The following is a 13,797-nucleotide window of genomic DNA, read 5'->3' on the forward strand; positions in this document are numbered from 1 at the left end:
CAGGATATTCTGAAAACATTGAGCTCTTGCGAGTTTTTCTCATCTTTGTTTTTTTTAATCCATTTCAATTTACTGAAGGAGGAGACAGTACAAGGAGTTAAATGTTTACCATGAGAGAACAACATTGGTAATTACTTTGATTTCAGTTCCTTTTGATGTGTATTCAGGGGATGAAGAGGTCAATAATATTATGACCATGCAAATAGAAAAGGGTTCGTTTTGACCATATAAAAACCTGCAAAGGATTATTAAAGCATTAACCTTGATTTTAATGGCCTTGGTTGAGTGGTGAGATCACAATTTGGATGAGCCTGATTATTTACTAAATACAATACATAAATGCAACGGGTTCTTAACACCCATTGCACTCTGGCATTATCGCATTACTGCCATCCTTTGTTGCCTTGCAGACAGGAATATGAAAGCAATCTGTCATGTAGTGAGACTGGCTCCAGAAGCATTTCTCTGATAAGAAGACCCCCTGCCCTTTGCTAGTGTCTGGGCCAGTAGGCTTAGCCATGCGCTTAATCCCCAGAAAGTGGTTCGATTATTGCTGACCAGCAATGGCAAGATATTTTTTTTTCCCCTAGCTATCAACCTTCCATTAATTCCTTAAGCAGAAATGCGGTGCAATCTATATTTCCTTGGCATGTGTCACCCAGATGGTGCACTGCTCATGTTTTCAAATAACCATGCTCCAAAATAAGAGAGTTTGAATAATAAATTCCACAAATCCTTCCTGAGAAAGAGGCACAATTCTCAAGAGCTGCATAAAGTTTATGCCTGATGCTGTAGCTCATCCACATTATGCAGAAAAGTATATATTCTCTTGCAAAGTGGATGTTTGTATCTGGTTTCCTTAATTTAGGGAGCAAAAAGAAAGATATATGTTTGCTCAAACACTGTAGAATATATTTAATATTTGATCATGTCTTAAACACTAGCCTTAGCTCCCTGTTCAGCTTTGCAGAACTTGTCATTTAATATGGCTAAGCCTAAATCCTATGTGTAGGTCGATGCTGTCAAGCAACCATGACTGTACATTTTGGTATTGATTGGAGTCATTGCAGTAAATTCCTTCTTAACTCACATTCCTTCCCAATCCCCGCCCCATAGATAAAAGTGTGAGCATGTCTTTTTCTGTCTGAGGAGATATTTTTTACATTTACAGACAGCCTCTATGAAGATATACACAGTCCTCTGTGTATATATACATTCTCTTTCACACATCCAAAGTAAATGCTCCCAATTGCTCTTACTATGCTGTTTTACCACCTCAAATATTCCCTGCAGTTTTTCTTCCATCAGATTTCTTATACTGATATACATGGACCAGAAGGTAGAAGGATGAAACGTCGCCTGGCAATAAACTGTACGCAAGATATGGTCATTTGCTGGTGGTCAGCAACTAGTGATGGAGCATGGCCTTGGTCTCCTATTTCCTGTGAGAGGGACAGAGCCAACCTATTGCTATTAGGCTGTGCACATGGCAAATTGGAGGTAAAGTGCTGAACTCTCTTGTTACGTGATTTTTCGGATTTGTTAAAGAAATAGCTGTTCAAATTAAATGCATATTCATGTAGATATAAAGAACAGATATGATACAAACATAAGAAGGGAAAATCAGCCATTCTAATCTTAAAATCCAAGCTTCATTATTTAATGAAAAAAGCACCTTATTTGTTATATTTACTATTTTCACATCAGAAGTGGCATTCTGAGAAATCTAGCAAGGAAGCTAGGTCTTTTTAATGTAGTAGCTTAGGAGCTGCTAACACTGAAAATAAAAGTGTCAGAATACTGCTAGAAAACCCTAATCTTAGAAATTAGCTTTTGCATGCTTGTCTAATGCAATTAGTTTATGTTGTCTAGAATGTTAACCGATAGGTCTTTTACATCTGCTTTAAAACTTTAGTTACACACAGATGCTGCTTAAATTGTTGCTGTGAGTATTTATTGATCGAGTCAGGGACCAATTTTTTTTCTTAGAGAGAAAGTCAAAATTCCCCATCTACAGGTGGGAATGTAAGCTACAAGTTAGAACAAGGCTACAAGCTGACCCTCTTCCTGACACTTGCTTTCCTTACCTTTTTAGGCAGATGTTTCCGTTTCATCTCTTTCATTTTAATTTTTCCCTGTAATTCAGAATAAGCTGCTCTTATAAACAACATCCTCTTCTCTTTAAAACATTTACAGCTTTCCTAATTAATGTCTTGGAATTATTACTTTGATAACTAATACTAATTTCAGTGAGGGTTTGGGGTTTTTTCCCCCCCCCTTGGGATTTTCTACGTAAGGAAAGCAAAAGAGAAAAGGTAGTTGAGACAGCTTTTCTTTCTTATTTCAGTCATTAGTCACTTTACAGTTTAAGTTTAAATTAGCTCCAGTTCTGCCTTCCTTACTTCTCTTCAATTGACCTCTCTCCACTAGCGGTCATCTTTGACTCATTTCTCTCCTCTGCCTGATACACACCTGCAGTTCTCAATTCCCCCTGCAGCTATGCCCAATCACATATAAAAATTGCTCTGGTGGCTAAAATGTGCGTCTGTTCTTTGTAAGTTTTTTCAACCTAGTCCATGTGCCAGTTTGATATTATGAAACTTATCCTACTAACATTTCAGATGTTTCTTAACATGACTTCTGCATGTCCAGGTTCTGACAGTGAAATTCCCATGCCTTTTGTTTCCTTCCCGTGGAAGGTTTTTTAGAGACTCATTTCTTCTAAGAAATTCACAGAAACCACCCTGTCAATTTAAAGCTTTCTATGTTTCATTTTCTATATGATAGGGAGATTTCCAAATTACAGCATTGCTCTGCATCTTTCAATACACCTTGTTTTATCCTTTTCTGCTTTAGACTCAAAATTGCTCAGGGCTGAGGCTGTCTAGTATAGTCCCAAGCACATCACTGGTGCTTAACACAATAATGATAATAAGCATTCACTGAGCCTTTAGGCCTAAACTCATAATCCTTTTAATTTAGCCCATATTGTAATATAAATATAAGAAAATTATTTTTAAAAGCAGACCTGCAAATTTAACTGTTCAGTTGCCTTCCCTTTTTTTATTCTCAGTCTGTACTTGTATGTTTTAGTTCTAAGATCTCTGGATGAAATTTGTTTTCCTGTATTTGTCAGTAAAATACCAAGCGCTATGCCAGGGCTGTGGGAAACTTAGTCATATATAGATAACGAACTGTCTTACTGGTTGTCAATTAGTCTGTTCCGTGTACTTACCTCTGATGCACAGTGCTGCTGTGTAAAACTCCAGACACTCTGCCTGTATGCTTCCCCTGTGTATCCATGGCATGTAACATATGGTATTGTTTCTTTCTTTTCTTTTCCCCCCCGATTTCTCTATGGCTTCTTATGGGCATTAGTTAAATTCCTGTGCACGGATGGGGGATGTTGTAACCATGCAGCTCTAGAAGTCATGGCAACCCCCAATCTGCAATTAACTGAGGTGCATTTTTCCCCCTACAGAGTCTTGGAGGAGAACTTTAACTTCACACCTTTAACTTCTGAGAGTCATTTGATAGCTTAAACATGAGCAAAAATGTAGTTAGCATTTCTAGACAGGTTCTCAACAGTTCCTTTGTAGGTCAGATACCACAAAAAATACAGTGTTTCTATAAGCATGCTTATTTGCATCTCTTTGCCTCTACTCCCTTACCATTTGTAGTGTTCCTCAGGTATAGACCTGGGATAAAAACATTACATGCCATTATAATGCATGACAGTAAATCAATATTTGTAATATTTGGCCAATAATAGGAATTTTCTCCCTGTAAATTATTATCAGTAGCAGAAGAATGAGAAGCATGAACTGATTCAGTGTGGAGCATTTATCAAAAAGTGTAGTAAGATAACACCAACATTTTACATGAAAATAGTAGTATTGCTTGGATAAAACATCATTATTGTCTGGAATCAAGGAAAAAAAAAAAAACAGGAATCAGTGAATGTCTAGCCCATAAAGAGCTGTTTGACATATTGTTTTTATGAAAAAGTAAACCAAGCCCAAGGAAATGAGTGGGTGCTACCCACAGCCATTCTACAGCACCTTGGTGCTGACCTGCAAAAACCACAAAAACATCTGCCAGCTACTGACTCTTCTATTGTTGTGGCACTTAGGTGACACTGTTTCCACCCTGGAAGAATTCTGAGTTGCCCACCAGAAGAGTGTTTATTAGGATGAGGACAGGAATAGCTCTGGGCCAAGGCAACTCAACCCCGCATCATGGTAACATCCTGTAACTGCACCTGCTGCATTGAGATGATTTACATCACACATACAGTGTTTGGGGTATCGTGTACTTGAGCTGCTTTTGACTTTAATGGAGAAAATACATTTTAAATACACTATAGATTTTATGTGAATTGTGCTGTGTGGCTTTATGCTTTAACATTTGCTGCTATCAAGGCTAAAGGTAGATATTCCTGTAAAACCAGAAATAAGTTTTTCCTGCACATCTTGAAGTGTTTTATGCCCTTAATAATTTTTTTTTCTCTGAGATCAGTGTTTACTGTATTGAATGCTGTAAAATTTGGTGAACAGTTTCCCCTGAAGAGACACAAGTCCTTTTCTTTTTAAGATACAACTTTGCTTTTGTGTGCGATGTACATTTATATCCATGCATGCGTGTTGCTGCAGGAGTAGGTGTCTTGAACCTTTGTCTGCTTTCTTGCATGCATTGATTTCCTCCAGTAAACTCATCCATTCTGCAATTTATTTATTTTGTTATTTGGGTTTTGTTTGTTTTCTCTTTGTAAAAGTACCAGTGATCAAGGATGTTATTTAAATGGTCTCCCTGTGGAGATAATGCTGGTATTTTTATTTCAAAACCAGCAGATGAATCTTCCAGAAATCATTTCAAACAATTTGTTATGAATAAATAGGATTGGATGTGAAATCATCCTTGAATTAAATGCATTGAGAGAAAGTCATGTTAAAATCAACATGAACTTTATTCTGCAAACATAAATTAACAGGAGGTGATGATGCCAGGGCTCAGTTACTGTAGCACTTTGCATTTGTCTTTGCCATGTTTATTTTCTCTCCATTTGGTGCTAGTGAGAATCACTGAAATTATACTTCGATCTAGTGGAAAAAGTAATTTGCCTGAGAGAGAATATTTTTTTTCTTTCTCCCAAGAGATAATATTTAGTAGTTATTGCTTCCACGTTGTGCCTGAAACTTGTGAAATAAATGCAACAGATGTTTAAGAGTGAGGTATCCTGCAATTACTGTAACACTCAGAAAACATCTACGGTGTGTGACTGAGTAGCTGAAATACCTCTCACATGCCTATGGTAAAGCATGTATATTTCTTTATGTCACTGTGGGTTAAAAGTTCAGTGAATAATATGGGATAGAGATGACCATAGATTTTGAAAGAAAGTAAGAGTAAGTGTTGGCTGAAGATCTAAATAATAAGATGGCACGTAGGACTGTAAATACAATACAACCAAATAAGTAAACTAGAGTAGGAGCCTTGCATTATTTTAGAAAAAATAGAAAAAATAGAGTGGGTCGATTTTTTTCCTTCCACCTTCACGGTGCTATATTTAAAACTGTTTTACTCTAGTGTGCACTACACATCCCACTCTACATTTCTAATTAAAGTGTCTGTTGTTATTTGGAGCCTCCCTGTGTGAAATTAAATAAGCATTTTTTTAACATCCATAAAATAAATTAAACATTTTTCTCATCTGAAAGACACACAATTCAGTCACAGCAAGCTTTTTTCTCTGTTTCTTTTGTTTTCTTTTTTTATCTGCCTGGTAAGCCAATTTTCTGCTTAAGAACTACTGGTTAAAACTCTTATTTGTTTTGATATGTGGACTTTATCCTTTCCCAGCACTCTATGCAAAATATTTCCATTTTAAATGTTCAAAGATTTGCACTGAGAAGAATGATATTACCCACACAAGCTAGTGCTATTCTTTAAAATATAAAATGAAAGAAAGAATTTTAACTAGCATACTTCAGGCCTCTTACTCTAAAAGATTAACAGATTCCTGTACTTGGATTGTTATGATTTCTGACTCTAGGATTTGAGAGCTTGACATGTATACTATCCCTCATACTGCTGATTAGCTGATGCAGAGCACAGGCAAGTACTGCAAGGGGAAAACAATATAAATGTGCAGAAGCAGTGTGTGACTGCCACGTTATTAAGGGAAATATGCATAAATTGTGTGGACAATATTTAAATACATTTAGTATATCTTTGTAGCGTATGTGTCACAAAACTAAGAGGAACTGTTAAAATTTTCATTATTTCTTTCTTTTACAGAAAGCAATTGTTTTTATTTAATGCAAAGTACTTCCAGAAATCTTCCATTGAAATCCAAGGCCAAGTGCTTAGTCCAAGATTTATGGAAAGCACTTAATGTTGAATGGGATTATACACCCCTCCATGTGATATTACGTCTCTGTCTTTTTCAGTCCACTGCCCTGTCCCCTCCTGCTCAAACCTACAGTTGTCCTACCGACTTCTGAGGGTTTTGCCTTCCCACTCCCCAAGCAGTTGTTTTGTTAACTTAAAGATATATTGCTATTTTAATGTTCTGCTTTAGGGTTGCAGAGAACTACAGCTCACCAGGAAGGAATCCCAGTGGATTCCTTTAAATGGACCGCTAAAGCACTGTGTGCACTACAGTTACTAGCATGTGGCAACTTACCAGGTAGAAAAACAATTGGCAGGTAATGGAATACCATCCTATTGGAAAAACATTATTTTTGATTGTTAGACTTCATATTTTTCAAAAGCATTATATTAGTTTTATTAACATGTTTCTGTAGTTTTATGTGTCCTTTAGTTTTCCAGTTCGCAGCATGAAGAATTAATAATAAAAGTAATTTCTGACAGAGAAACTCTAATCTTCCCTCTCAGATGAAAGCGAATATCCTTCCTTCCCCACCCCACCACCCCCCCTTCAGAGTGCCAAATACCGGCTACATTCAGCAAAACTGGAAACCAGAACAAAGAGGTCTCTCGGCTTGGTACTCTTCCTCCAGGAGTCACATGAGGCCACTGATGCATGAGAAGCAGTTTATTTGTTCCAATCTAAGGAGAAATGTTATTCTGGCTGAAAACAAGAAAATGAACCGTAGTGTCTAGAAAATTTTCCTGTAATTTGTGTAAACATTATGTCAAAACTTACATAGTGAGATGCAGCAAATATTCTTTCTCGCCTTGCAGAAACTTTTTCCTAGTTTAGAATTGCTTTATAGACAGTAACCAGCCCTAGCCTAGACTTCATTTCACAGATTTGCTCTCAAAATTATGTGAAGCTAGGAAGCTTCTCATCTCAAGGCTCATTTAATTAGACATCCAAAATACAAGATTTAATTTCTTTTTAAATTCAACGTTTTGTCCCACTTTTGCTCTAACAAGGCAGAACACAATTATTAATTGGATTCAGTTTGCTTGCTGACTCTCAAATGATCAGATGACAACATTTATTCCTCTGTGACCATTTCTGTTGCTGTTTTCCAGCCGTCGCTCCTATGGAGTTGTAAAATCCATGTTTCTCTTGTTTTCTTCTCTATTGTCTTAACCTTCAAGGCGAGTCTTTCTTCAGAATTTAATAGTGCTTTCAGTCTTTCATCTCTCATAGGCTTGATTATTGTGTGGATCTTTGTGAATTTTCTTGTAGCTTGTGAGGAGATGTCTACAGAGGAGCACTAGTTTTGGATCAAAATATGTCGATGCATAATGCAGTGCATTGAAACCTGCCACAGGAACACAGAAATCTGAGTCCCAGAGGGCCTCAAGGCTCATTTCACTGAAGTTATGAAAGCTTTGAGGACTTGCTTGGGCAAGATTTCTATTTCACGTATTTGAAAGGCAGCTACCTGGGTCTCTCTACATACTCTTAGGGAGAACTGCAGAACTGACAATAACACTTCACCTTGTCTTTATTTGGGGTTAGAGAGCTCTGTGGTTGCAGTAATCCTTTGTCCACAGTAACCTCTTTTACGGGTTTCTTTCTATGCAATTTAACACCCTAATAAGCTACACATTTCAGCAGTTCTAACATCTTCACAGTAGCCACTGCACATTTTGTGGGCATAAATGACTAGTTGCAGAGGCTAAGTCATTGGTGAGGAAACGGTAGAGATGAGAAAATATTTTTCAGACTAAATAAGTAATTTAATCTTTGGTATATATTTCCATTGATCACTACTTTGTTGCAATCAGTTTACCTAGTTTTCACAAGTTGTATGCATTTGCTTCTGTATTAGATGTTTTTTGCATTAAGTGGTTCTTTGCATGTCCCTAACTACTCAAAGTAGCTAAGACTTTTGACAGCTGGTTTGCAGCCACAGAATTGCAATAATCCTTTTTTCTTTCTTTTGAATGAGAAAACCTTTTGCTGACAAAATAAGTAAACTACCATAACAAAACATCTTAATCAGTCTGATCAACATCCCAAATAACTTGTTTATAAATTCATCAGTTTCTTCTAAAATAATGGGTGGTATGCCAAAAATAAAGAAACTTCATTTCTTACTCTCTTCCTTTGCAGGATGAAAGGCTAAATTATATGTTCAGTTGGTCTTGTGTTCTGTGGAAATCAAATTTAAACTGTGTTGACATTATGAGTCTATTTCTGTTTTCAACCTGAAATGTCCAGATTTCCTCCCTCACCCTGTCTCTGCCTTTTAATCACATTACCCCTTTCTGAGTTAGTGATACTTCCGTACCACCTGGAGTCAAAAGAAGGGGCTTCCAAAATTACTGTCCTATTCTGTCTTTGTGTTCTTCTTCCAGTTAATTCAACCTTCAAGTACCCCTAAATGGTCCCTCTTTTCTGCTGTCACAGATTCATTTATTTTGCATCTAAAGCTATATGGCACCAAAGAACATCAACCTCCTACTCATTTGGCCATGTATGGTATACATCATTTAAACATGCCATTGTTTCTACCATTATAGTGTTATATATTCTGTTATCATGGCCCAGAGCAAATTGATCAAAAACCCTCTACTCATGCTCAGAGTAACCGATTATAAATTTTTCTAGAAATTTTGGGATTTCTCTCCCACTCTACTTGTGAATAATCAATTATTCTTTTATATCAGTCAGCTGCTAATTTCTCCTTTTAACAGCACTGTTAGTTCAATCCCCTCTTTTTGTCTTCTGTTCTGCACTCCAGACAAACAAATATGGCTCAAACTATATGGTAGGGTTTTTAAATCAAAGGAATTAATATTTTAAAAGTTAGAACAGTTGAGTTTACAACTCAATTTCTAAAATGCATGTTTCTTTTAGTTTACTGACTCATGAGAAAGCATATTTGCAACAGTATGTTATTTAAATTGCCCGAGTAAGAATAAATTGCTACAGATTACTAGGAAAACATTTTGGATTTTTTTCAGGTTCTGAGTTACGTCCGTACAGAATGGGATCCACTCGATGCTAGCTTCAGCACTAATCAACCTTATCAGGTTTACACAGTGGAGCACTCCATCTCGGCAGACAAAGAGCCCATGGCTGACAGCTGCGTCTACAAGTGTGTTAGGAACAAAATTCAGTGTGCAGCAGTCACCAGAATACCACTACGATCCAAGGCCATCAGCTGTTGCAGAGATGATACAGAAGACAAACTAGTCCTGGGTTGTGAGGATTCATCAGTAATTCTGTATGAAGCCTACAACCAAGTGACTCTATTAGCCCAAGCAGAACTGTTGCCTGCTTTAATAGCCTACCACCCTTCCGGAGCCATATTCATGGTTGGCAGCTCTCAAGGGGAGCTGCAACTTTTTGACACGGCACTGTCCCCAATTAAAATTCAGCTCTTGGCACAAGACTATTCACCTGAGGCGACTCTACAATTCAATAAACACTTCGATGTGCCTAGCAGCCTCATCCAGATTCAGTGGGCTGCTCCTCAAGTTCCATCTGCCAGCACTGATGGCACAGATATTCATGATCTTTTGTTGGTTAGATTCAACAAAGGACCCTTAGGAGTACTTCACTTTAAACTTGGTAAGTTGCTGAGCACACCTGTTGAATCTTGCATTCTCAAAGAAACATTTGTACCTTGTACAAGTTTTTTGTAGTTTGAAAGCAACACCCTCATTTTAGATACATGGGACCATAGCCTTAAGAGCTTGTAGTTCCAGTGATACCTGAAGATGTGAACCCAGGAGTTCATTATGTTTCACAGTCACACAGTATCTTTTCATGTGAAGTCTGACAGACTGTTGTTGTTTCTTTTGTTAGATCAGGGTCCCATTATGTTCCCTGCTACACTAATAAAGCATAACAGTTTCTCATATTGGAAATTATTTTATTCTGTAGCATATAATTTTAGGGGTTTTATTCATTTTGTAGCAATACCCCTAAGAAGCTAAAATAAGCTATTTTAATTACAAGATAGTAATGCTATTTTATTTCCTAAATTATTTTGTGTATGGTGTAGTTGTCCTTTCCATTATAATGTGTATTTTTCCGAGTACTCTGTTCTTCCTGACTTCAGTACATAAAGTTACACCATTCCTTTCCTTGAAGACCTTTCACATAAGAAGGAAGGTTTTTGTAACCTTCAGAGAAGTTTGGTATCTCAATTAATTTACCAGGAGTTGTGCATACAGGAAGAAGTATCAATACTAATTTTAGAATTTATATAGCATTTCTCATTTTAAGTGTAAGAATACTTTAAGACAGTAAAACCACAACTGTCTTTATTTTACAAACAGACTAACAAGAAGCAGTAAAAGAAAGCAAAAGGCTTTCCAAGAGTTATGCAACAAGTCAGTGGCTGAACTAAGAATAAACCCCCTGCAGTTGCTCATCATTAAGAGCTGCATTCATTCTATTCAAGTCAGGCAAGTTACAGTGGTGTAAACCCACTGAGAGAGCTAAAAAAAACAATCATGCTTAAATCTTCTGACTACCAAGCCAGTGTTTCAGCAGGGCAGACAGCCATGTCGAATATACTCATCCTGGAAAATTTCAGTGTTTTGCCCATTGTCTGTCCAGGGAAACAGGATTGCCTTTGTAGCTCTTTACAGGAGTTTTTGTGATTCTTTTCTATAAATGTACTCAGATTAGGACAAAGTCTTTAAAAAAAAATAAAATAAAATAGGCTGACAGTAAGTTTTGAAAATCCACTTTATTTCTTTACTGAGACAAGCATGTGCTTTTGTGTGGAAAATCCCAGACTAAAAGTACTGCAGACCTAAACATTTGAAAGACTGGGTTTAAAAAACTTAACCAAGTATGCCACTACAAAAAGATAAATTAAATAATAGGATGATAGCAAAAAACAAAAAAAATTGGAATGGCTTATAGTTAATGTTGGAATGGCTTATAGTTGTATAGTTTTAAAGGAACTGATCCAGATTATTACTGCTATCGAAAAAATACTATTAAAAAGCTGTTTACAAGTTATAATTTATTTTGAGATGATTCAGCTGCATTATGTTTAATGACAGGCTCAGTAGTTGCAGAGTACCCCAGAACACTAATTATAACAGCTATTTGATGGTTTTGTGCATGTTGACCATTAAAAAAAAAGCGCTCTAAATTACCTCTTACCTGTCAGGCAGAAGGCACTCTAACCACATCTTCCTCGCTTTTCTTCAGTCCTCCCCTGTGGGGTTTTCTCACAACAGCTTTCCAGAAAGCACAGCTTTCCCCTTGCTATCTTTAGCACATTTATGTTCTTATGAAGGCAAGCAGGCTCTCAGTGCAGGGATTTAGAGGCCTTTCCTGCTAATTGCCAGCTTGTAAACTTAATTGGACCATCTCCCTGGGCACCGTTCCTAAATCAATTAGGCAGTGAGTTGGCTGTCACCTCTTTTTCCCAAGCAGGTTGCCTGGAAGCGCACCACCCAGGAGAAGTCAAGCATCCAAATGGGAAGATGTTGACCTCTACAGCTGAAAGTTATCACATTTTAAAATTCATTCTGCATAATTACTGTGAAAATTGTTCTAGGAAGAAGGCAAAGCTCTCTCTATCCTTCCCTCCCTTCCTTCCTTTTTGTAGTCCACAGTGCAAAAATTATGGTGTTTTCTATTGCATCCTGATTTTCAGCTTTAACCCTCTTCTTCTCAGTTTGCCAGACTACCAAGGTAATGCTGTGTTGATGACTCAGACACTTTTCTCAATCTCAGCAGTTTTTAGGTCTCTGCTATTTAAAGAAGAATGCAAATATAAATTTTACAGAAAAATTTAGGGGTCCATGACAGCAAAACCCAGACAGGCATTCAGAACTGAAATAAAATCAATAATTAACTCATGGCTTGGAATTGTTTCCCATAAAAGTCTGTTAAGAAATTATGTCAGTGAGAGTAGGAAAATATGTTTTTAACTTCCAGATGACATAGTATGATTTTTGGACAAGTTCCGTGAATTCTCCATTGTGCTGTCTAGCCAGATTTATTTCAGGAAAAGATTCATATTAAATTTACCCTCAAACATCAGCGGCAAATATTTTTGGTGCCTAATGCCAAACACACTTTCAAAAGCGTTGCGGCTTCTTGTCGTTGATGTCAACCCAGATCTTGGATAATGCCAAATCTGGTAATGGTGCCAGTGGTTCAGCACTGCTGGCCTCAAAATACATTTTAAATGTAGTATTAAATTTAATTAGCATGCAAATGAGTATTTTCATCTTGAGTTAGTGATTCATGTGAAGGTTGTCCAACTTATGTAATACTTTAAAAACACTAAACATTTAGGAAGAATAAAGTCTACCATAACAATTAGATAATATCACATACACACAGGTTAAACGTGACTATTATACAGTATAATGTCCATAAGCTTTAATACATGCAAATGTAAAGTGAAATACAATGTCAACCATGCCTTGTCATTAATGACACTACAAAACTGAAGTATTCTCTATTACAAAAAATAAATATCTAAGCTTTTTTCCCCCAAAGCGTCAGATCTCCATATGCAAGATGCTAGCAGGTGACTTGTGCTGGAGCTATAGTCAGATGTTTTCCTCTACTTTTTTCCCCTCAATTCTTGTTTTACATCACAAACAATATTCACAACTACATTTATGAAAATTTTGTTAGGTATGCTTTCTATGTATTAGGTCTGCTTTTCTCTGTTATCAGAATTTTTTCCCCAGCCATCCTATGCCTTTAATATCAGTATTGAAATTCAGCTTGTTTCCTTTCTTACCAGAATTTTTTCCTTAAAATTAGTCTTAACAAATGACATCAAAATATAAATTGAGGGGAAAAAAAAAATTATTTTAAAGAGAGGGGAACAGTAAATTTCTTCTGGTCTTTTTCTAATATCTGGAGTAATAGTGATAAAGAATACTTCCATCACAGTGATCCAAAGCAAGCAAGAATTGCTAAAATTCCATGTGTGAACTGTGTCACATGATCATATGGGTAGTCAGAGACCATAAATAATGTTACTCTCTGCAGCTTTTCAGTCACCTTTTCTGTTCAGAAGCTGAAACCTACAAGTCAGGAAAATCTGAGTCTCTTTTAATTTCTACGGAGTGCTGCAGATAAATCATGTTCTCGTAGAGTGAGCAGTGTATTGCTCATTTTTTCCCTTATGGCAAGCATGTTCTTAGTTTCATGTGCAACTGTAATTCATATGTTGATATCTCATGATATCCCCTCACAGAAGAAATGCTTCACTTAGTGAATTTTTCCAAGATAGCAATAAGTTCTAGAGCAATTGCAATATGGAGAGTAATCGCATAACTGCTGCTTTGAAGTTTAAGCTGCTGTAAACTTGTATACCAAGGTACATTTCTTTAAGACAAATGCTAGTTTTTTAGTGTTGTCCAGCAGTATTTCCC

General features: G+C 36.7%; 1 protein-coding gene across 1 annotated transcript in view; it reads left to right on the plus strand.

Moving 5' to 3' along the window:
* WDPCP (WD repeat containing planar cell polarity effector) overlaps nucleotides 1-13,797 on the plus strand; it is a gene marked incomplete at both ends in the record, with an annotated part of 36,446 nt that overhangs the window by 19,398 nt on the left and 3,251 nt on the right. The window contains 2 exons of the mRNA XM_010152851.1: nucleotides 1,309-1,500; nucleotides 9,391-10,000. Of these exons, the coding sequence (XP_010151153.1) occupies nucleotides 1,309-1,500; nucleotides 9,391-10,000 (802 nt within the window). The remainder of the gene's footprint in view (nucleotides 1-1,308; nucleotides 1,501-9,390; nucleotides 10,001-13,797) is intronic.

The sequence above is a fragment of the Eurypyga helias genome, unplaced genomic scaffold, assembly GCF_000690775.1.
Source record: "Eurypyga helias isolate BGI_N326 unplaced genomic scaffold, ASM69077v1 scaffold35695, whole genome shotgun sequence".
NCBI classification, from domain to species: domain Eukaryota; kingdom Metazoa; phylum Chordata; class Aves; order Eurypygiformes; family Eurypygidae; genus Eurypyga; species Eurypyga helias.